Below are 26,354 nucleotides of genomic sequence, written 5' to 3' on the forward strand. Positions count from 1 at the left end.
CGCCCTTGCGCAGTCCTCATTAGACTAATGAAAACCTTCAAACGAAAAAACTAAACAAGCTGCCAAATAAAAGGTTCCGGGGTTATTATGAAAATTACAACTGTGCGAGCGGCTAGGAGCTCTCTTCATTAATTCATGCTCAGCAAATTGGTAACTAATTTGGTTGCACTCCTCTGCATTAATGGGTTACTTTATGAAAAACTAATATAAATATTTTTTTTTTCTCCCCAGTGCAAGACCTCAGAAGAGTGCAGAATCCTAATAAAGGCTGGCGACATATCAGGAATCGACAAAAGCGAGGACGTGTGTGAGGGTCACATGGTTGGAATCGTTCTTGGATTGTTCGCTTCCGTTTTTTGTGCACAGATTTTGTCCACAGCTTGTTTTTTGCAGCTCTTTTAATTTTCGTCTTAGTCTTATGTAGGGCTCCAACTAACGATTATTTTTCATAATCGATTAATCGGCCAATTAGTTAAACGATTAATAGGATAAATGTCACTTTTTTCAATTACCTTCACAGTTGAAGTTGTTTAAGAAACCCAGCAGAGGCCGACTCGGCCTTTCCCAAGACAAATACTCCTAATATTCCCAAGCGATGGCCGATTTGGCCTCTCCGACGAAAAAAAAAACAGAAGTGCTTTTGAACTAGCAAGTCGTTGTCCGACAGACAGCAACCATTCCTATGTAAATTTTTTAGTATGCGGTCCAAAATTACAAAAACATTTATTTAATTACATTTATTTATTAAGTTTGACACTTTTTACACATTTTTTAACTCACTTCTCCTTACACATTTTTTAACTCACTTCTCCTATACTCCACAGACAACGATAGAAAAAATGGCCCAAATGTGTACATTGTTTTGAAGGGGGGGGGGAAACGCATCTTAGAACTGCAATTTCAACGTAATGCAGGAATTGTGTCTATAGTTTAGAAGGACTGAATCAGGGGCATGGAGCATTAATTGTGGTCGTTGTGTCTGAAGTTAATGTATGTGTAGTGGTTGCATTCCATATAAACGGCTGTTGTCTGTCGGACAACTACTTGCCAATTCTTAAGCACTTAGGTCATTTTGGCCATTTCTGGGTTTTCCGGGGGAGCGGCCATATCGGCCATTGCTCGGGACTAGTAGGAGTACCAGAATTCTCTGGGACTTCTAGTGTTAAGGCATGTTGTATGGAACAATGAAGGCAAAATCCAATTACAAAGCACACTCTCTTGTATGAAAATTTACAGTTTGAATGGGAGTTTGTGTTAAGACTCTAAGCTGTTATATGAATGGTTTTACATGTGTTGTTTCTTGTTAAAAAAAAAACAAAAAAAAAACTTTACTATCTAGTGATAACTCAAGCGCTAAAATGTTTCTCCAAAACACAATACAAACGGAAGCTTAAAACAGCGACACTGGTTAGCATAATCACTAACTAGCTTAGCGCTCCGTGATAAGTAGTAATATTTAATCAACAAAGAATACAATGAATGCAATTGGCTTCCTTTACTCACCTCTGACAGAAGCACACAAGATCTAACAACACAAAAGCCTAACTCTCGTAATATTATTGATTCAGCAATCCAACCTGAGTGAAGCAGTGAAATCTCTCTCTCTTAATCCGATAAATGTCACTTTTTTTAAATTACCTTCACAGTCTAACTTGAAGTTGTTTTAGGCATGTTGTAAGTAATGATGAAGGCAAAATCCAAATACAAAGCACACTCTCTTGTATGACAATTTACAGTTTGAATGGGAGTTTGTGTTGAGACTCTAAGGTGTTATATGAATGGGTTTACGTGTGTGGTTTCTTGTTTAAAAAAAAAACAAAAAACCTTTACTATCAAACAATTACTCAAGCGCTAATATGATTCTCCAAAACACAATACAAACGGAAGCTTAGGACACTGAGTAGCATAATCGCTAACTAGCTTAGCGCTTCGTGACAAGTAGTAACATCTAACAAAAAAAAGAATACAATAAATGCAATTGGCTTCATCTACTCACCTCTGACAGAGGCACACAGGACCTATCAACACAAAAGACAATCTAACTCTCGACATTTCGTAATATTATTGGGGCTGTCAAAATTATCGCGTTAATGGGCGGTAATTAATTTTTTTAATTAATCACGTTAAAATATTTCACGCATTTAACGCACATGGCCCGCTCAGACAGATTTAAATGACAGTAAAGTGAAATGCACACATGTTAATTGTGTTTTATGGAAATTTGCCGCCCTCTGCTGGCGCTTGGGTGCGACTGATTTTATAGGTTTCAGCACCCATGAGCATTGTGTAAGTAATTATTGACATCAACAATGGCGGGCTACTAGTTTATTTTTTGATTGAAATGTTTACAAATTTTATTAAAACGAAAACATTAAGAGGGGTTTTATTATAAAATTTCTATAACTTGTACTAACATATATCTTTAAAGAACTACAAGTCTTTCTATCCATGGATCGCTTTAACAGAATGTTGATAATGTTAATGCCATCTTGTTGATTTATTGTTATAATAAACAAATACAGTCCCTATGTACCGTATGTTGAATGTATATATCCATCTTGTGTCTTATCTTTCCATTCCAACAATAATTTACAGAAAAATATGGCATATTTTATGGATGGTTTGAATTGCGATTAATGGCGATTAATTACGCTTAATTAATTTTTAAGCTGTAATTAACTCGATTAAAAATTTTAGTCGTTTGACAGCCGTAAATATTATCGATTCAGCAACCCAACCTGAGTGTAGCAGTGAAATCTCTCTCTCTTAATCAGATAAGTGTCACTTTTTTAAAATTAGTTGTTAAAAGTAGTAGTAGTTAAAAAAGTTGTTTTAGGCATGTTGTAAGTAACGAGGATGGCAAAATCCAATTACAAAGCACACTCTCTTGTATGAGAATTTACAGTTTGATTGTGAGTTTGTGTTGACTCTACGTTGTTATGATAAAAAAAAAAAAAAAAAAAAAAAAAATGAAATTTAGAACTTCACTATCTAACAATAACTCAAGCACTAATATGCTTCTCCAAAACACAATATAAACAGACGCTAACTAGCTTAGCGGTCTGTGATAAGTAGTAACATCTCATAAATAAAGAATACAAACAATGCAATTGTCTTCATTTACTCACCTCTGACAGAGGGACACAGGATCTATCAAAAATCTAATTCTCGACATTTCGTAATATTATTGATTCAGCAACCCAACCTGAGTGTAGCAGTGAACTCTCTCTCTTTTGCACTAATCACTGGCACACACGCGCGCATCCTCACATTACACACAAATAAGGACCCTAACGGGATTGCTCATAGCTGCTGGCAAAAATCGATTATCAAATTCGTTGGCAACTAATTTATTAATCGATTTTAATTGATCAGTTGTTGCAGCCTCATTATTAAGCTAGTTTATATAGCAAGATGTCTGAAAATTAGCAAAAATCTAAATTGTTGTTTTCCAAAGTAAAAGATTTTTTTCATTTGCTACTTTGACTGAACAAAAATTTAATTTAAAAATCTGATAATATTTACAACTGTCAAGTTATATATATGTATAATTTCAGGAATTTAACGATTAATTGGCTATCAAAATAGTTGTTGATTTAATTGCTAACCGATTCGTTGTCGATTTATCGATTAATTATAGCACTTCTAGTCTTATTGATGAAAACACTTCATTTTAGTTATTATTTTAGTCATTTCAAGATGTGTTACTCTTCGTCAAGTTTGAGAAAAACTTAATAACTTAATTTTCGTCTTAGTATTTTGGACAAAAATACTTATTAGTCTTAGTCATATTTTAGTCATTTCAAAATGTGTTTATCTTGGTCAAGTTTTAGTTGACAAAAACTGTGTTGAAATTTAGTCGACAATAACTCAAAATGTTTTCGTCAGTAGAACTCAAATGTTTTAGTTGTTTTTTTGGCAGCCCTATAAATATTCTAATAATATTATGAAGGGAATAGTATCTTTTCTCAAATTTACTGTTTGTTTGTGTTACTCTAACACACTTAACATAATCAATCAGGTTTCTTTTCTCATATTTAATGTTTGTTTGTATTACTCTAACACACTCAATATAAAATAAATGGCATTTATATCATAGTTTAAGAAAAACAAGCAGAATGTTGTATATTTAAAATTATGAACCACCGTTATGACAATTCATGCTCCATGCCCCTGATTCAGTCCTTCTAAACTATAGACAAAATTTCTGCTTTATACTCAAATTGTAGTTCTAAAATGCTTTTCTTTCTTCAAAACAATGTATACTGTACACTGGGCCATTTTTTTCCTGTTTTTGTGAGTGGAGAACGGGAGATTCATGTTAAAAATGTCTAAAAAGTGTAAAACTTCATAAATAAATGTAAATAAATAAACGTAGCTTGACTTGAACTGACACTATCACATGAATAGTTCAACTGTGATGTGTTTCCTCCGTTTGGGCCGCATACCAACACAATGTATGTCTAGTGGTTGCATTTACATACGAATAGTCGCTGTCTGTCGGACCATGATTGGCTAATTCAAAAGTACTTGGGTCATTTTGGCCACTTCTGGGTAATCGGCCTTTGCTTGGGACTATTAGGAGTATTTGTCTTGGGAAAGGCCAAGTCGGCCTCTGCTGGTGTTTTCCGAAATTTCCAGGTTCGCGGTGAATCAGTAACAGGCACGCTTTTGCTCAATAGACGATGTTTATTGATTGGAAAATGCAGAATAAATGAGATTCATTGATTACAATCCCACAAGAGCAGGCAACAAGTATCAAAAACAAGCATAAACAATGGTAACGTGACGCTAGATTTGAGTTTGTCAATCCCAGAATCCCCGCGATATCGTTACAGCACAACTATGTTGTCCCTTAGCAATGAAAATCGCTTACCGTGACAAAATGAGTAGGAAGCCAGTAAAGCGACAAAAGGACAAAGCTGGGCGATCCGTATGCTTAATCCACCAGCGGACTTCACGGGTCACCCGGAAATGTCCTGTTTTTGTAGGGACGCGCTACACGGGGGCGGACCAACCTCCGCTCCCAGGCGGCGCGGCCCCGTCCAATGACAAAGCTACTTTTGGTTCAGCCCCTCGAAAAAGGGGCTTTTCCTTGCGTGGTTCCCAGGTTGTGCTGTCCGGTAGCAGATGTTGTGTTCCCACGGTAAATATTATGAGTGCAAAAGAAGTTATCTCGTGAGATTTCCTCCTAACTTATGGGACTCAAGCGCGTACTATGGTGCAAAACAAGTTACCTCGTGAGATTCCCTACTCAGGCGCGTCTCCTAACGATGGGAACAAGGTGAAAAACAATAGAAGTTGTTACAATCTACATTATGTTACAGAAGCAATCATACATCACAAAGGCATTATGTAATATTTTCCCCCATCATTCCACCCTTTGACCCGGATTGAATTTATCACAAGGCATAATGTGTTAATTCACTTCGGGTCATATAATATTTTCTCCATCAGCTGGGTTTCCTAGTGTTAAAACGACGTTCGTCATGCTGAATGCTAACATGAACACTATGCTAACGCTGTGCATTGTATTTAGTGTGGTCTGATCACTGAGTGCAGACCTTGCAACAATGGATATTCTCTCTTAAGAAAACAAATCTTACCATGTGTTTCAAAACAAGCAAGCCTGGAGAGTAGGCTGGTGAGTGAGTGAGTGAGTGAGTGTCTATTAATGTTGATTGCATAGAGTATTTAAATCTCACTGTACTCTGTGCAATGACAATAAAAGCTATCTATTCTATTCTATCCTATTCTAGTATGTAGTCAAGAAAGGCAAAAAATTCATTGAGGTTTTAGTGGCGTTGGCACTTCGTCAAATTCAGACATTAAAAAAAAAAAAGAGTGCGTAAAAGCATGTCACCAATATGAAAGAAGATATTTATCACCGCAATATAAGGAAGATCTGCTCAAAAGACACACACACGTATCCCACACACACTTTTGGTGACCCATAAATTGTGTTCATGATCCTGCTAATTATTCCGACACACTGCTTCACAGGCTGCGAGTGAAGGGCTAATAGTGATTTCCATGTCAGACTATCCAACAGGGAGCCAAACGGATCCTGGTGATGATTTCCACAGTGGTTCTCATATCATTATCACCTCGCCCCACCCAGAGCACAGCATCACAACCTACCCTGATCTCTTTTAAACCAATGGAGAATACGAGAAATGTATTATTTGCTCCACTTCTTGACGGCGATTGACTTTTTATATTTATTCCCCATTTTCTAATAATTAAAAAAAAATCAGCAATTAATTAAACTAAAGAAAAAAATGTTAATGAAGGGAAATGGTACGAGCACTTAAGAGTAATATGGATTCATTTGAGGCCTCCATTTCCTTATTTGGATAACTTGAGCACATTCGAAGATACTCACATCCTGCTTAAATTCAAATTGTATTCCTAGACAATGACTTATTGATTTTTCAGTGATAAATTCACACTTTCACGACTATTGAGATTTTCATCATCCTTCTACGAATGTAAATTGTGGCAGTATTTAGGCCAACAGTGGTCTCAATTAAAGATGTCCCCATCTATTGGCTCGGGTCCGATCACGTCATTTTCAAAGTATCGGAATCGGCAAAAAAATATCGGACATGCCATTTTTTAATATATATATATATTTTAATTAAATCGTTTTCTAATTGTTTTTAACGTTACAGACAAAATCTCTTACCTTCATCCAGAGCCTTTAGTTTTGGCTTAAAGTACGGCTATCAAATTTATCGCGTAAATGGCAGTAATTAATTTTTTTAAAATTAATCACGTTAAAATATTTAATGCATTTAACGCATGCGCTGCACGACCCACTCACGCATTGTTGCGTTCAATCTATAATGGCGCTGTTTTACCTATATATAGAGCAAACAGGCAGCGTAAAATGAGTAGAGAGAATTTTGGCAGTTGGCTAAAGCCTTAAACTCCCTCTCTAAACAATTAGAAATATCGTGGGAAGCAATGTGAGGAAGAATGGTAGTGATTGATCTTTTCCTTAACACCCTATGTTACTTCCCAACGCAGAGAAGATATATCAATTGGTGCCACTACGCACAGTCATGGTTGTACTTCCCATCATGCATTTGGGCAGACCAGTTAAATGGCTACAGTATCATTTACTGAAAGCTCAACAAATACACTAGATGGCAATATTTAGTCACAATATACAAAGTCAACCAAGTCTTTGTATCCGTGGATCCTTCTCACAGAAAGAATGTTAATAATGCAAACGCCATCTTGAGGATTTATTGTCATAATAAACAAATACAGTACTTACGTACTGTATGTTGAATGTATATATTCGTCCTAGTTTTATTCATTTTTTTCTTAATGCATTGCCAAAATGTATATGATTGGGAAAAATTATCGGAAATGATTGGAATTGAATCGGGAGCAAAAAAAAGCAATCGGATCGGGAAATATCGGGATCGGCAGATACTCAAACTAAAACGATCGGGATTGGATCGGGAGCAAAAAAACATGATCGGAACAACCCTAGTCTCAATAGTTTACGCAGGTAGTCCCCGGGTTAAGACGTAGTGGACTTTACTAAGCCGGCGTCTCGTCCACCATTTTGTCTTCACTCATTTTTTTAAAATGTTGACTTTTGTTTTTTGATGCATGCTTTTATTTTGGAACAGGTAGAAAAGAGCATGTAGTAATTCAACACGCGAGTAAGAGCGCATGTACACACGAAGAACGTATTTGCGCACACGAAGAAGAGTGCACGTGCACAAACCTGAGAGAGCGCATTTGCTCCCATGAAGAAGTCGCACAGCCGACAGAGAGAGAGAGAGGGGAAGATTACAGCTGCAAATCTGCACGTACATTTGTTGCTTGTGAAGCATCCGCAGAGGCAACACCTGTATATACAGTGGTATGAAAAAGTATCTGAACCTTTTGGAATTTCTCACATTTCTGCATACAATCACCATCAAATGTGATCTGGTCTTTGTCAAAATCACACAGATGAAAATACAGTGTCGGCTTTAACGATAACAACCCAAACATTTATAGGTCTTCATATTCTAATGAGGATAGCATGCAAACAATGACAAAAGGGGGACAAATAAGTACGTGAACCCTCTGCCTAAAGAAACTTAAAGAGCAATTCAAACTGATTTTTACCAAACATTGTACGTCAGGTGTGTGGTCCAATCACTGATGACTGGTGTAAAACTGCCCTGCCCACTTTAAAACACACACCTGGTAAGAAATCGTTGTCTTGATGAAAAGCATTGTCTGATGTGCATCATGGCTTGGTCAAAAGAGCTGTCTGAAGACCTGCCATCAAGGATTGCTGATTTGTATAAAGCTAGGAAAGGATACAAAACCCTCTCTAAAAGTCTGGATGTTCATCAATCGACAGTCAGAGAAGTTGTTTACAAATGGAGAGAGTTGGGTGCTGTTGCTCCTCTCTCAAGGAGTGGCCGTCCACCAAAGATGACGCCAGGAGTTCAGCGCAGAATACTCAGAGAGGTAAAAAAAGAACCCTACAGTGTCTGCTAAAGACTTTCAGAAATCACTGGCACAGTCCAATATCTCAACTATATGTAAAACTATGGCCAAGAATGGTGTTCATAGGAGGACTCCACGGAGGAAGCCACTGACGTCTAAAAAAACAACATAGTTGCTCGTTTAATGTTCGCAAAAAGAAACCTGGACACTCCACAGAGGTTTTGGCAAAATATTTTGTGAACTGATGAAACCAAAGTTAAATTGTTTGGGAGTAACACACAACGTCATGTGTGGAGGAAAACTGGAACAGCTCACAAATATCAATACCTGAGCCCCACCGTGACGCATGGTGGCATCATGTTTTGGGGATGTTTTGCTACCTCATGGCCTGGACAATTTGAAATCATGAATGGAAGAATTAATTCAGAAGTTTATCAGGATGTTTTGCAGGAAAACCTGAGGTTGTCTGTCAGAGAGTTGAAGCTAAAAGAGGAAGGATGCTGCAACAAGACAATGATCCAAAACACAGAAGTAAATCAACTTCAGAATGGTTTCAGAATAACAAAATACACGTTCTGGAGTGGCCAAGTCAAAGTCCGGACTTGAACACCATTGAGATGCTGTGGCATGACCTAAAGACAGCGATTCATGCCAGATTCCCGGGAATCTGACTGAACTACAGCAATTTTGTAGAGAGAATGGGCCACGATTAGTCCTGATTGATGTGCCAGACTGATCTGCAGCTACATGAAGCGTCTGGTTGAAGTTATTTCTGCCAAAAGAGGGGGCCACAAAAAATTAAATATGATGGTTCACTTACTTATTTTTTCCCCTTCTGTCATTGTTTGCATACTGTCCTCATTAAAATATGAAAACCTACAACTGTTTGGCTGGTTTTTGTTAAGGCAGACCCTGTTTTTTCATCTGTGTGATTTTGACAAAGACCAGATCATATTTGATGGTGATTTTATGCAGAAATCTGAGAAATTCCAAAAAGTTCAGATACTTTTTCATACCACTGTAACACCTTTCGTACTGTTTAATATGATTTTTCTATTGTAGTCAAATACTTGGGCCGAGTTTACGTGATTGTTTTTGATGATGAGCGGACGCAAACTGATACATGCTAATTGTTTATGTGGATTGTTATTGCTGTATGAGCAGCTGGTTATAAATGCAAATTTGAACTGCTGTTATTAAAGCTGAAACTGATTTAATTTCATTTTTATTTTAGTTTCATTCCGCAAGTGTTGATGTCATGAGAGGCTGAATAAAGTCCACAAACCACACGGACATCTGACATTGTCATTTCAGAGCTTAGCTTGCTGTCTAGCTACGATTTAGCTCCAACGTCTTGGCGAGGACAGTACAATGACATACAATATATGTTTTTTGATAGTGGGTTAATTCTGACCTACGCGGAAATTCAGATGACGTCACCAGCGTAGGAACGAAACTCGTTCATGTTATACTCAATTTCAAATGGAAGGAAGTAATAACACGTCAGGGTCTGAGGTGATGAAGTAACCAGTGACTAATTGAGAAAGAATAAAAAACACGAATACCCCAGCATGAAAATGCTTGTAAAAATCCAGAAAACTACTTTGCTGCATTTAATGTTTTCATAATGACATTGGGATTAATCCCCCAACCCCCTCCATCTCACCTATCACTTTTTAGATAAATTTTTTAGATTAATTTTCTGACCTTTCCTTTTTAATTTAACAAGCTCCGTTATCGGAGAACTTTTTGACCTTTTACACCTTTCAGTCCAGCAATTAGCTTGAGGCAGTACCTTCGTACGTATAGTGTATTTTCTTAAATAGTGGGCCCTTTTCTAATAGACGGTTTCTCATTCCGCTCGGTACGCGGCTCCCTCAAATTAAAAGAACTAAAAAGTAACTTCGACGGTTATTTACTCAACCTTTGAAGCCGTTTGATTTGTGTGGCAAAACAAAACAGCAGCACATAGCGAACTAAGATGTGGAGACAAGAGTGCAAATTCTAAACAATTTTCCTGCGCAGCATTGATGATATACTTAAGTATGTGTATGTATTTTTAATGATGCTCGATAGATGTTGATGTTACCGCACTGCAATGTTGTATACATCTATGTTTATGTTCTGAAGAGCTTTGCCACTTGGTGGTTCCATTTTACATTTTATCATTACTTTCCCTTGAATGCAGGAGTACGTTCCAGGTCTAATACAAACTTCGCAACCTCAGTCCATCGCAGATTTTGTTTCTATTAAAATAAATAAATAAATGCAGTATTTTATAGAGCTGTCCCGATCCGAACACGTAGTCTCTCACTTAGCAGGGTTTAGCAGTGACGTTTCCAGTGAAAATCCTCGGTTATCAGTGTTCAAATGATGGCACTGCAAACGCAGAACTTGCAACTCTTCTCTTTAGACGGCATTTTTAAGAACCCTTGTTTAAATGTGTGTGTGCACTAGGGATGTGACAAAATATTGAAATAGTGACATATCGCGATACTTTGTATCACAAAAGGTTATCGATACGCTCCTGCCAAGAATCGAGATATCGTTTTAAAAAGGTGTCAATGTCAGTGTCAAAAAATATAAAATAAAAAGGAACCAACAACAAGTTAACTCTAAGGCTGCATTGACGGTGCCCGACACTTTTCAGGACATTTAGAGGTCATTTCCTGTTGAGTTTGAGTCACTGCCTATTCATTTGGGTGATTCCCAGGACACTTCCTCTTCTGTAACTCAAAATAAACAGGAAGTAACCCATAAAATACCCCAAAATCAACAGGAAGTAACTGAAAATGAACAGGTAAATGACCTTAAATAGCCCAAAATTACCTTGTTGCCTGGCATTGGCTGCCACTGACAGCCATAGACGTTCAATCCGTTTGAACTGGGAGGGATGGCAGCAAATGAACGGATGTTCATTCGCTGCCACCCTCCCAGTTCAAATGGATTGGACGTCTACTAATGATAAACTCATTCCAATTCACAGCAGAAAGTAGTTTTTCTGTTTATTAGTTGTTTGTAGAATATTCTAGAATGATTTCCTGACCTGTGTATCGATAATTGTTGTATCGCCATATCGTCAGATCATTGTTATCGTGAGTTTTGTATCGCAAATCGTATCGTATCGTGAGGTACCAAGAGGTTCCCACTCCTAGTGTGCACGTAGATGATAGGCCAAACCGTAGAAAAAGTTCTTCTTTTTGCCAAATACCCTGCTACGAGTGGACATGGCATTGGTCAGGCAGTGCACTGGAGTTGCTTGTTATAGTTAATGATGATTGACAGGCATTAGGGTTTGATCTTGCCAGAGAAGCTTGGAAGCCGAAACTTCAAGGTGCCGCATGCGTCAATCATCATTTAGCTTATTAATCATTTGCTGTGGCAACTCATTGTGTGTAAGTGAGCAGCGTGAGGGGCTTTGAGTGGACTCACTCAACGAAGTATCTAATAAAGACAAGCATGTTTCTACTTTATTCTTGTTTGAAAATAATTCGGTGGGACAGGAAAATGTTTGAAACTTATCATATTTATTATTTTGAAAGTGCTCAAAACTATTAACATATATTTATATATATACATAAAACTTTAAATTATACTTTGGAGTTAAAAAGTTGAAAAAACATGTCTCATATGTCTTTACAATGCTAAATCTGAATAAATACTTTGAACACACAATTTTTTTTTTTTTTTTTTTTTGGGTGGGGGGCACTACTATGTTTTTTTTCACTTATCGCGGGGGGTTCTGGTCCCCATTAACCGCAAAAAAAAACGAGGGATCCCTGTACATACTTTTTTCTCGTAGTTAAGGCTTTGAAATGTATTAACACCTAACCTTATTAAAACAGACTTGAAGAGTTCACTTGCAAAAACAGATATCTCCATGTTTACTATGTATGTTATATGTTTGACAATGTAAGAATGACTTGGAGGTAAATGGAAGTATAGTATTAAAAAATACCTTATAAAAACACTTTTTTAAAATTTACATTTCAATTTTTATTAAAATCAAAAGTAGTTAACTGTTTTTGCAATAAAATGCAAAGTGGACTTAACTCCACAAAATATTTTGAATATCATTTAAAACTTTAAAAAACTTAGGCTGCGTTCAAACTGCATTTATATCTGATTCCAATTGGATTACTCCTCAAATATGATTTTTAGGGCTGACTGTTCACATGATTTTTAGCAAGTGTCCAAATCGGATCTGGGCCTGTTCAGACTGACAGGCTGCTGTGTCAACAAAGGCCTCATCCAACATAGAATGACGTCACGAAGAGTCAAAACCCATCTGAGCTGTTCAGAGTGAGAAGCATCATGCTCATATCTTATATAAAACTACCTCCTGTAGGCGGTTTCAGATCAGATTTCTGTTCTTTGTGACTGTTCAGACTACGAAAGAGTCACCCAGTTTAAGTTTGGATGGGCTAAAAATCAGATTTTGCCCTCTAGTCTGAACAAGATCTTAAAGGAAACCTCAGACTTTAAGACTTGTAGGCTCTGATAAGCCACAATTGTTCTCTTTTCCTAAAATATGTTGTTAACAACACATATGTTAATGCCATTGATTTAAAAATCTATAAGATTTAGTACATGTTTTGACCTACGGAGGGCGCAATGTTTTACGTACGCAATGCATGCTGGGGGTGATGAAGCGGTTGGGCTGGACTGGGATAATAGTTGTGCTAGCTTGCAAGCAAAGCTAGTCTGACCACTGCCATGATTTTGTCACATTATGCAGCTGGTCAGATTGTTTTGTTCCAGAGCTGTGGACTGAGTTCCTGACATCGTACCTGCATCCAATTCCAGCTCATCCGCAGTGTCTTTAAAACGATCCTAGGCAGCTTGCCGAGAATTGACTTGCTTCCATTTGACAGTTTGTATATCCCTTCATTGCCTGTTGCATCATTGCCTTGTTTTATTAAGAGGGGGTTAATATCAATTTATGATAACTCATACATTTATCTTTTAAGAATTACATGTCTTTCTATTAGGGCTGTGAAACGATTAAAAATTTTAATCGAGTTAATCACAGCTTAAAAATTAATTCATCGTAATTAATCGCATCTCAAACCATCTATAAAATATGCCATATTTTTCTGTAAATTATTGTTGGAATGGAAAGATAAGACACAAGACGGATATATACATTCAACATTCTGTACATGAGTACTGCATTTGTTTATTATAACAATAAATCAATAAAATGGCATAACATTAACATTCTGTTAAAGCGATCCATGGATAGAAAGACTTGTAGTTCTTAAAAGATAAATGTTAGTACAAGTTATAGAAATTTTATATTAAAACCCCTCTTAATGTTTTCATTTCAATAAAATTTGGAAAATTTTCAATCAAAAAAATAAAGTAGTAGCTCGCCATTGTTGATGTCAATACACAATGCTCATGGTCCATAAAATCAGTACCACCAAAGCGCCAGCAGAGGGAGACAAAAAACACAAGTAACAAGTGGACATGACACTGCTAACATTTTAATCTGTTTGAGCGCGGCATGTGCGTTAATTGCGTCAAATATTTTAACGTGATTAATTTTAAAAATTAATTACCGCCCGTTAACGCGATAATTTTGACAGCCCTACTTTCTATCTGTGGTGGCCTTTAACCCTTTAACACCGAACGTGTCGGCAGCGACGCATTTACGCATATCGTCTTTCAAGCTTCATCACGCTGTAATTACGTCCCCCACGTGCCGCTGGCTGGTCTCATTTTAAAGTGCAGAACTTGATGTCCACACCAGTTTTTATTTGAAGTCAATCGACCCAGAAAAAGAGATAATGTCATTTGAGTTTTATAGTTTTATTGCACTCATAAATATGCATTAAAACGCTGCATGGACCATGTATCTATCTCCAGATTTCCATCATTTCTTGTCCTTTTTCAAAACCGAAAGCAGCACAAAAAACTACATATCCCAAGATCCGTTGTGATGTCAAGACGGACGAACCGAATGTGATCATTTTTCAATAAATTTCCGAGCGAGGCGCCAACTACTGAAAGGGAGGCATGCAAATCAAGCAACGGCCGGTTGGTTTGAGCGAGCGACTTTGAAACGTGCAGATTGAATCTAAAACTACATTTAGCGCAAGCTAATGCATTATTTCATTAACTCAAGGAAGAAGATGAGCCGTATTTGTCGTTGTTTTCTTTAGATGAGTCGCGTCTCGGTGAGTAGAAGTGACAGCAGAGCGGGAAACGGCGAAAGAGTAGGCTGTGTGACGTTGTGTGTGACGCAGCTCCGTGACCTGTTCAAGAAGAAGCTTTATTGACTGCGCAAAAAAAAAAAAAAAAAACTTTATTGGGTCGCATGCCTGAAAAAATTGAATTGAATCGAACTACTTGTCAATATTTTTTAAAATACTTTTTTTCAATGTTATATATATATTTTTTCTTCACTATAATCTTTTCAATTTTTATATAGATGTGTGTCCGAGAAGCTTGATTGCATATATGTATGTACTTTTGATAAGGAGATGGGTACAACACCTAACTTCACAAAGAGATATCCTCCAAACCCTTTTTGTGTTAGATGATACATATAATTTTTTTTCTCACTATTTTGCACTGTATATAACCTGTTTTGACCATAGTATGTGTAAAGGCCAAAAACGCCTATGACCATATCTGCTGTTTGTGTTTAATTGTGAAACATAATACTATTCAATCTTATTTTTTTCTATTGAATGTTTATCCTAACAAGTTGAATAAATATTATCAAGCTTCAAAACGGTTGGTCGAGCATGTTTGGTGGTCAATGGGACATCAACATTACACATTTTGAAAAAAGATTTTGGGATTTTTTTGTCTTTTTGGGTCCAAAATGTGGATTATAATTGGTCAGTGAAGAAAACAACAATTTGGACATGAAGTTCAAGGTGGCCTGAAAAAAGGGACCCAACTTGGCCATTGTAAACATTTTTTTCTTTGAAATATAAAGGCAACATCAAATGCATGCAAATTCGGCCAACATAGGCTTAGGTGTTAAAGGGTTAAAGTGCCCAATGCTAGGTGCTCTTCTATCTTCTATCTTTTACGCCTATGTGACGACAGAACAACATTGTGTCACCCATGTTCTGCATTGTCTTAATGCGCTGATTTGCTGAGAGGAGATGACCGTTTTTGCTTAGAAACACCTGTACCGTCTGTCACTTGTGCCACAAAACAAGATCTTTGACATGGATTTAAACAAGATATATTGGGTGGAGCAGAAAAATAGATTTTGGTGCTTAAAACAGCCTCATGCAATGAATAAACTGTAAGCCTCAGTTCATTTTCCCACAAAAATGGTGTTTATCAATTTTGGCAAACAAACCTTCACTTGTTAAACACATTGTGAACACATAGAGGAATTGTGATAAGCAGTGTTGTTAATCTTACTGAAAAAAAGTAATTAATTATAGTTACAAATTACTTCTCCCAAAAAGTAATTGTGTTAGTAACTCAATTACCTGAATGTAAGAGTAATTAGTTACTTGGCAAAGTAATTGGTGATAATTCCTTTTTTTTTTTTTTCCCCTCAAAAAAAAAAAAAAAAAAAAAAAAAAAAAAAAAAAACATTGGCCACACTATGTGAGGTTTTTTGTGAAGGTTTTTGGTACAATTGGCCCGAGCCCAATTCTTTACCCTAATTTACCCTTTACCCTGAATCAACTGTTAAAAGTTGTTAAAATTGCTCCCATTATTGCATGAGTTCCCTTCTCTCTACTTTCGACATATGAAAGTTTTAAAACTGTTTCATCATTTAAAGATAGATTCAAGTCAAGATTTTGCCGATTTAGAAGTATTTTAGATAAAAAGTTACCGTAATTTCCCGAATATAACGCGCACTTTTTCCCCCCCAAAATCAACTTGTAAACTCATGGTGCGCATTATAAACGGGTACATGGATGGAGACAGAAATATATATGTATTACATATATATATAAACCGATTTTTTTTCATTGACACGGCCACGTTGTGTTGAAGAAACGTATGCGGCGACCCGTTGCCGACCATTACGGTACGTGACGTCACCGTTTTGTTTCGGTAATACTTCACTCTAATCGGCCGAATGATTTCGTCTGTGTTAAATTCTGCTTTTTTCACTCTTCATAAAGCACAGAATTTAGTTTCTTAAACTCATTTGAGTCGACGTTTATTGCAGCTCCGCAATTCGGACTATAACAAATGTAAGGACACACACTTCCTATGTCCGTCAACTATATCGGTCCCTCGGGAAACTCAAACCCAAATAACAATAGTTCCTTTTGTTACTGTCGAGTTGACAGCTATGAGCTCTCACGGATTTCCGACTTACGTTCTCACTTTCATTTTACCGTATCAATCCATGGAAGAAACATTTATTCATCATGAGGAAACGAGCAAGTTATACAGCAGCCTTTAAAAGAAAAGTCACATCTGTTTTGTTTTCTCCTAGATTCTGGTAAGTTGGAGAAGTTGTCAAATCATATTATTACCGTAAATATTGTCAGTTTACGGTAATGTTTTGAACTACCAATGTGCTATGCTTGTGCTGTGTTTCACCAGTCAGTAAAATGACATCTCTGTATCTGTACACAAGCTCTGTTTTCTTCTAAAATTAGGGTGCGCGTTATAAACGGGTACAATAATTTCCCCTAGATTTTACAAGTAAATTTGGGGTGCGCATTATACACGGGTGCGCCTTATATTCGGGAAATTACGGTACTTAGGTTCGCTAGGAAGGTTCTTTACAACAGAGCCGTCCTAAAAAGTCTACTGCTTTAAGATGGCGGCTGTCTACTAACGCATTTAGTGCCATGTCTGTCATTTTGCATCTAGTTATATCTATATACAGTACATGTGATATCTACCGTGTCCACCATGTCAGCTACAACATGTATTATTAGAGCTACCTAGCATCGCGTTTGCTCCTCGTCACAACTTTCTTGCCACGTCCCCACTCCTGCTCTGCTCTGTCGTCTCGGTGAGTCCGTCTCCCTCAGACTTTTCGACCAATATAGTAACGCATGCCCTTCCGTCCTCAGTAATGGTAACGGCGTTGCCAAGAAAGAAAAGTAATTAATTAGATTACCCACTACTGAAAAAAATAACGCCGTTAGTAACGCCGTTATATTGTTACACCGTTATTAACAACACTGGTGATAAGTGAAACAAACTGTAGCGAGGAATCATTACTGCAGTTGAGTACACTCCAACGGGCAGGAGAATCAAATGTACTCATCGACACCCCTGGGTGTCTATTTCACATTGCATATACAGTAATCCTTATTTAATCATTCAATTCAAACTATAAAAAAATACTGAAAACAAAACAAACCTTTTTCTGCATGCATCCTCTTTACTTCGTGGCTCATGTCATGGGCAAGGTCTCCCTCTTTAGGCCCAGGCGGGATGTTGGGGGACAAGCCGAGCAGAGCTTGGTTCATGGACAGGCCATTGTGGTGTGGCGCTGTGGACAGCAAGGAGTTGTTCTGAAAGTGATCCTCTACCTTAAATACATGTGGGCTCTAATAAACCACAACTGTTCTCTTGTACTAAAATAAGTTGTTAGAAACACATAAAATGTTAAATCAATGGCAATATTTTATAATATTTACTATATATTTTGACCGTTAGTTGGCGCCATGGTTTGCGGGCTCGCAGTGATGACGTCATTGGGATCTTTCCAAATGTGTAGCGCGTTCAACAATTGCTTATTGCTGCCTAAACTCGCGAAGTAAAATGCCACGATGTGCTGCTTTTGGATGCAATTTCCAGTCAAATGGAAACAAGGGGAGTGAAGTGAGTGGTCAAGGTGGAATTATTATTTTTAGTGAATAAATGTGCATAAGTGGAAGCTTCTCCCCTTTTTTGGTCCCTGTATGCACGTATCCTACCCACCACGCGTTACAAGTGGCACCCGAACATTTTTCCTGGATCCTCAGTCAAGTAAGGGATCCGTATTTTCTGGATCCGACGGTCCCACCGCATCTGCAATATTGGTTTCGGATCTGTCTATTTTTTTTATTCGTTGGTCCCACAGCGACTTTTCAGATCAGTCTGTTTTGTGGAATCGACGGCCTGATCAACATTGCCATGGGATCGGTCTAATTCCTGGATCTTCGAGTGAGTAATAAAACACGGATTTGGATTACTATTGCTATCTTTTTTGTTGACTATTCTTGGTGGGACTTTTTCCCAAATCATACCAAATAATCAAAGCACTATGGCACGCTACAGTGACGACAGTGACTCTGACATGGACCTTACAGCAATGTTGGAGTTCGTCAGGGAACGCGTGTTTGCGTACTGCTGAGCTCCCGAGTGAAGAGTGGTCAAGGTGGAAATACTATTTTTTGTGAATAAAATTTGCATAGGTGGAAGCTTCTCCCCTTTTTGGTACTTTTATACACGTATCCTACCTACCACGCGTTACAATATACAAGACATGGATTACACAAGGTGTGCTCTTTGGCCTGTACTGTATGTAAAGCACACGACAGCTCTGGATGCTAAGAATCTACATAATTATATTGGGATAAGTTTGAAAACGCAATATGGTTACCTTGAATATCTGCTAATAAAACCGGACAGCATACACTCGCTCCCAACCGGACTTCCCAACAGGACTCTCTCGCATCACCAGTTTTGCCCAACTTTTGTCTTATCAGGTATTTGCTGCACGCATTTTTCCCTCAAGCTCGTTTTGTGAACGACCGACAGTGCTGCCCTGCTCCTCACTTTTCAGATCTGGTTCAAATAGGAAGGGTAGAACCGACGACATGTTGGGAAAGCTAACGAGTGACACGCTGGAATTTCGGCAAGAATGGCGACCTATCACTTAAAATAATTTTACAAACTTTCTTAAAACAAAAACATTAAGAGGGGTTTTAATATCAAATTATTGTAACTCATACTAACATTTATCTTTTAAGAACTACTTGTATTAAAAATAGAGGATCCTTTTAAAAATGCGGTCGCGAGACACGAGCTGACGAGGACACTCACGTATCCTGTCCGAAGAACTTTCTGTGTGGGCTGGCGAGCTGGACACGCTGCTGCTGCGGTGGGATGAGGGGTGACTGCCGGGCCTCCGGTGGTCCTCTAAGGACGGGGCAGGGGAGGGACTGTCCTGGATGCGCTCCTGCAAACCCTGCAGTGACAATACACAGCCCTAGAATAAATACAGTATATTCCATTAGCTTTCATTATTAATGATCAAAAAATGTTTGACATTAGAGTGCTAAATATTGTTATTTCTCAAGCATGTTGTATGTTTCTTGCAAAACATATAAACCAAGGGCGTAGATTTGGTCTCAACATTGGTAGGGATGATATAACAGTATAACCTGCATGTACACTTTTTGCTGGGGATGGGACATTTATAAGACCAAACAGACTGGGTGAACGGGCGTCAGGGCTACATTTCCTAACAATTTGAACATAATTAATTGATAGGCTTAATGATCAATGGAAAATAAATCTGTATTGATTTATACTAACTTTCATGTGAATTGGTTCAGGTGATACACTGTTTGATTTAAAGTAGGGCTGTCAAACCATTAAAATTTTTAATCGAGTTAATTACAGCTTAAAAATTAATTAATCGTAATTAATCGCAATTAATAGCAATTCAAACCATCTATAAAATATGCCATATTTTTCTGTAAATTATATATATATATTCTGTAAAATAAATTGTTGGAATGGAAAGATAAGACACAAGATGGATATATACATTCAACACACGGTACATAAAGACTGTAGTGGGCATTTCACTCTACTGTCATTTAAACCTGTCTATGCTGTCCTCACTTCGAAGCGTCTACTTTTTCCAAAGCTAGGCAGCTAGTGAACGACGCCTTAATAATTAGACTTCTTTCTTTTTCATCTGATTTATTAATAAAATGGCCTCGAACCATTGTCCTCTTTAGACCGTCGTAAAACTACAAAAAGTACACAAGCATTGCATTAGCAACAACGTTAGCTTAGCACGCTATACAGGTTCACTAAACATAAACAAAAAGCGTCTCATACAAAAAATATAACATTTCGCTTACTAACATAATATGTACATTCTTTACAACAACCATACTTACGGACAAATCTTGTCCAAGGATCATATAAGCACAACATTATCAGCCCGAGACGTTGTGCAGCCATAATGAACTGGCAAGAAAACAAAAAATCATGTCGCAAAGTGACCACAAGAGTTCGCTGTTGGACAGCACAAAAAAGCCTTGCTGTAAAACTTACCAAAAGGCAGAATACTTTCTGAGCGGGACATGTGCGTTAATTGCGTCAAATATTTTAACGTGATTAATTAAAAAAAATAATTACCGTGCGTTAACGCGATAATTTTGACAGCCCTAATTTAAACCTTTGTTTTCAAAAACTACTAAAGAAACATTTCGAAAACTTCCAAAATGAATGTCTGGATTTTATTAGCAAATTTAAATTGCAATATTTGAACACAAATTACATTAACATACACAAGAAACACAAACGTGTTAATCATCAATTAACTACCTGTAATTTTCGGACTATAAGCCGCTACTTTTTTCCTTCATTTTGATACCTGAGGCTTATAGTCCAGTGCGGCTTATTTGTTGTTTTTTTTTAGGTAACATTTTATTTGACAGCGGTGTCATGAGACTGTCATACGATCATCAAAATTATGACATGACACTATCATGGACATTACTGAATGCTTATATCATTAAGTGTCATTTGGCAAATATGTCACTAACTCAATTTTTGTCCATTTTGGATCTTTTGCATCCATTCAAAAGTGAGATCATTTGCCGGATAACACTTAATGACATCTGTTATGAGCATTCACTAATGCTCACGACAGCGACATGTCATAATTATGATTGTGTAATGACAGTCTTATGGCACCACTGTCAAACTAAGTGTTACCAAATACCATAACTAGCAATTGATGAAACAACTGGAACAGTAACTGAAGAAATATTTAGCACAGAACATGATTTTTGATTGTTATTTACATCTGTAGCGCTGCAATACATGCTAAGAGGCATGTTGGATGACAACAGTGTTGACAGCAGATGGCAGCAGAGGTTGACTGTCTCCCCCAAGGGAGCAGTGTGGCCAAATGAAGCTTCTTGAAGCAATAAAGCTTTGCAGCCAATTAGTTCAAAGCTACATGGTGCTTCATTTGGTCTTTTGACAGTCGTATGATGCCGCTGTCAAATAAAGTTTTACCGGTTAATATCTTTTGGTGTAAATATCCCATGATACAGTGAGGACAGCTGCGGCCTATAGTCCAGTGCAGCTTATCTATGAATAAATGCCGTTTTCGTGCCAAATTTGCTGGGCTGCGGCTTATAGTCAGGTGCGCCTTATAGTGCGAAAATTAGGGTATCTATAAGGGGGTAATCCTTAGTTCACTAAATATCTTACAGTTTAATTAACCTGAACAGTAGAAAACATACAGGGGGATATTTCTCTCAAAGCAACTTCCTTTTTGAGTTCGAGAAATTTACACAAATAAATGTTATGCCAACGCTGAGGCAGGTTGGACTTTCAGTAACAAAATTAGTGGTGTGTTCCCCACCTCCACAATATCCCTCGTCTTTGATGGGGGCGGAGGCGGCATGTTGTACCATATTTCAGTCGGGCTGTGAATGTGTGTGTGTGTGTTGAAGTCATCAGCCAATCAAATGTGCGTTTAAGGGGAAAAAAATGGACTGGCAAATTCAGCAAGTGAAAAAGGGTCAATGTAAGTCTGAACATCATGAAAGTACAGTAATTCACTTAATAATGGTCCGGTCAATTCTATCCTTACTACTAGGGTTGTTCCGATCATGTTTTTTTGCTCCTGATCCGATCCCGATCGTTTTAGTTTGAGTATCTGCCGATCCCGATATTTCCCGATCCGATTGCTTTTTTTTTTTGCTCCCGATTCAATTCCAATCATTCCCGATAATTTTTCCCCATCACATACATTTTGGCAATGCATTAAGAAAAAAATGAATAAAACTTGGACGAATATATACATTCAACATACAATACATAAGTACTGTATTTGTTTATTATGACAATAAATCCTCAAGATGGCATTTACATCATTAACATTCTTCCTGTGAGAGTGATCCACGGATAGAAAGACTTGTAATTCTTAAAGGATAAATGTGACTTTGTATATTGTGACTAAATATTGCCATCTAGTGTATTTGTTGAGCTTTCAGTAAATGATACTGCAGCCATTTAACTTCTGCCCAAATGCAATATGGGAAGTGCAACCATGACTGTGCGTAATGGTACCAATTGATGTATCTTCTCAGCGTTGGGAAATAAAATAGGGTGTTGAGAAAAAGATCAACTACTACCTTTCTTCCCCACATTGCTTCCCACGATATTTCTAATCGTTGAGAGGGATTGTGAGGCTTTACCCAATTAAAAAAAGGTTTCAAAGGCTGCCAAAATTGTCTCTACTCATTTTACGTTGCCTTTTAGCTCTATGTATACGTAATACGGTGCCATTATAGATTGAACGCGACAATGCGTGAGTGGGTAGTGCAGCGCATGCGTGAATTGCGTTAAATATTTTAATGTTATTACCGCAGTTGATGCGATAAATTTGACAGCCCTACTTTAAGCCACAACTAAAGACTCTGGATGAGTGGAAGACATTTTGTCTGTAACGTTAAGTACAATTAGAAAACGATTTAATAAAATATATATATTAAAAAAGGCATGTCCGATATTTTTTGCCGATTCCGATACTTTGAAAATGACGTGATCGGACCCGATCCCGATTGATCGGGGCATCTTTACTTACTACTTATGACAACTGACAAGACAGTCTAAATGACCTATTTAACTGAAGTCATTATATAATGCAAATATGGTTGCTTGAAAGTTGGTGGGGATATCAGCATCCTGAAAAGTTGGTAGTGTTATGTCCCTACCGTCCCTATGCAAACCTACGCCCTTGACATAAGCACAACATGAAAAAGTATGCGAATACAAAAGCCAAAGCGAGCAAATCTGTCATATTGCATAGAGCAGGGTTCGGCAACCTTTAACACTTAAAGAACCATTTCGACAGTTTACACAATTCCACAATTTGAAACTAAAAACTGTAACTTCTGGAGAAATTACTATGGGGCTTTGCTGTGGTAAATACAGATCTATCAGGTCATTTCCTGTTGATTTGGTGACATTTCGGGGGACATCTCAATTTGCATGGCTGTTATTGGCATGAACTTATGAACTTACATGGGAGCCAGTTGAATATCAATGGGTTGTAATGGTAAGTTTTTGGTAAAAAAATCACAACCACACAGGTTTTTCTGCCATCTCAAATGAATGGGAAATTTGGACGTACATGGCCGTCAATGGCATGGATGTGCATGGCTGTCAATGGCTTCGACTTACTTGGGCGCCAGTTTAATGTCAATGGGCTGTAACTAAGTTTTTGGTAAAAAATCACAACCACGCAGGTTTTTCTGCCGTTGAAAATGAATGGGAAATTTGGACGAACATGGCCATCAATGGCATCTATTTACTTGGGTGCCAGTTGAATGTCAATGGGCTGTAATGGTAAGTTTTTGGTCAAAAATCACAACCACACAGCAATTCAAAATAAATGGGAAATTTGGACGTACATGGCCGTCCAAGGAATGGACTTGCATGGCTGTCAATGGCATCGACTTACGTGGGCGCCATTTTAATGTCAATGGGCTGTCATGGTAAATGGTCAAAAATCACATGGACCTATGTTTTCCTGACATTGAAAATAAATAGGAAATTTGGATGCTGGGGGTGATGACCCGGTTGGGCTGGACTGGGAGAATATCTGTGCTGGCTAGCAAGCGAAGCTAGTATGACGATTGGCATGATTTTTTTCACATTTTACTGTTGGTCAGATGTGGGATGAGTTCCAACGTCGTACCTGCATCCAATTTTAGCTCATCAGCAGTGTCTTTAAACCGATCCTAAGCGGCTTGCCGAGATGTTGACTTGCTGCCATTAGACAGTTTGTAAATCCCTTCATTGCTAGTTGCATCATTGCCTTGTTTTTTTCGCTTGTCTGCCTCTTACCGCGGTTTTCCCTCGTTTTTTTTGTTGTTGTTGTTGATCCCGACCTACTGTCACGGACCCTTTTTGTGTCTACCTTTTCACGATCGCATGTTTCTTTGTGAGTTCAATTAACCGTTTTACGCAATCGTTTAATTTTGCCAGCTTTAAGCATGACATTTTTCCCGGGCTACTTTTAATGCGGCACAACGTGCTGACGTCACGTGCGTACAGGAAGACGACAAGAGGCGGTGGATATATTTGATTTCAACCATGCATCTAGATATCATAAAGTGTCATCCAGCAAATTATGTCACTAACTCTATTTTTGTCCAGCTCGAATCTTTTATATCCATTCAAAAGTGAGATAATTTGCCGGATGACGCAAAATGATATTTGTCATAAGCATTCATGAATGCTAATGGCAGTGTCATGTCATAATTATGATGGTCTTATGACAGTCTTATGGCGCCACTGTCAAATAAAGTGTTACCAAATACCATAACTGGCAATGGGGTACCACACGCAGGCTATTTTTAGACCGTGACGTCACATCGTAAAGCGGAAGTAAAGCCGAAGTGGGACATTATAGTCCCGCCCTCGCATAGACGCACCGTAATTTGTGCTACTTTTCACCGGTAATCTTTCAAAAATGAACATGCCGATCACGCATTGCTTTTTTGGAACTTGTAGAAACGACTCTAGACATTACGACACATGAAGGATGTTTTCTTCATACGTTTCCGGAAACCAAAAACTTGAGAGGAAAAAATGTGAAGACCGAATCAACTTGCGCGGACTTTTTAACACCAGCTCGGCGAATCCATTCACGTTTCATATGCAGTAAACATTATGTTGGGTTGGTATTGTCTTTTCTGACGACAAAGAGGTAAGCCATTTTTATATTTTTAACTTATTTTTTTAGCGTAACGTTGTGCCGTACTGCTTCTGTCTGACAATGAATGACCTGAAAAGAATTACAATGGTATCTGACTGCCACTGTTACCGTTTATGTTATATATATAAAAAAACAACTGTAGTAAGGGGGAAGTGTAAATAAATTATAGAATTAAGATGTGTTATCAATGAAAAAATTAAGTGTTCGTTGGCTGTCACTGAGTAGCATTTGTGATCGCTACACAAAGCTAACTAAATTACCCCCAAGAACGGTAAGAGACGTAGGACAACCAGAGGATATATAAGAAAGACAGGGCTGATGGTAAAGGATAGTTTGTTGAAACACGAGAATGTCATTGACAGTCACGTCGATGAAAAAGCTAAAGCTATGCTTAGGTCGGCTCGTTTTTTTCGTCTTTTTCAGCCTTCGACACTTAAGCCATCTCTTTAACTGAACATTTTTATGTTCTTCCACATCTTTGCCAGTCAATTTGGCACCAGGCACATCATTTTTGGAGAGAATTGGTCGGTTTAGCTCTGTAAACATCTCCTTCGTACAGGATTTCCATTCATTTCCTATTAGGGACAAACGGTGGCTTGTCCCTACTTAGCAACAGTAGCTAATGTTATGAATATTAATGAGCGGAAGTGATGTGTTGCTTGCGGTAAGCCATTAATGAAACAACTGGAACATCAACTGAAGAAATATTTACCGCAGAACATGAATTTTGATTATTATTTTCATCTGTAGTTATGCAATGCATGCTAAGAGGCATGTTGGACGACCACAGTGTTGACAGCAGCTGGGAGCAGAGGTTGACTGTCTCCCCCAAGGGAGCTGTGACGGCCAAATGAAGCTTCTTGAAGCAAGGAAGCTTTGCAGCCAATTATTTCAAAGCTTCGTGGTGGTTCATTTGGTCTTATGACAGTCTTATGATGCCGTTGTCAAAGTGTTATCGGTGAATTTT

At 37.9% G+C, this 26,354-nt stretch overlaps 1 protein-coding gene across 3 annotated transcripts in view; it reads right to left on the reverse strand.

Moving 5' to 3' along the window:
* The window catches only part of dachd (dachshund d), a 357,117-nt gene that overhangs the window by 66,142 nt on the left and 264,621 nt on the right, over positions 1 to 26,354 (reverse strand). For 2 of the 3 annotated variants that reach the window (XM_057853366.1, XM_057853364.1), the window contains exons 5-6: positions 19,450 to 19,615; positions 17,780 to 17,911 (exon numbers count right to left, since the gene is read on the reverse strand). In XM_057853366.1, coding sequence (XP_057709349.1) covers positions 17,780 to 17,911; positions 19,450 to 19,615 — 298 coding nt within the window. The remainder of the gene's footprint in view (positions 1 to 17,779; positions 17,912 to 19,449; positions 19,616 to 26,354) is intronic. The other variant, XM_057853365.1, reaches the window with a different exon arrangement.

This window comes from Corythoichthys intestinalis, chromosome 12 (assembly GCF_030265065.1).
Source record: "Corythoichthys intestinalis isolate RoL2023-P3 chromosome 12, ASM3026506v1, whole genome shotgun sequence".
NCBI classification, from domain to species: Eukaryota; Metazoa; Chordata; class Actinopteri; order Syngnathiformes; family Syngnathidae; genus Corythoichthys; species Corythoichthys intestinalis.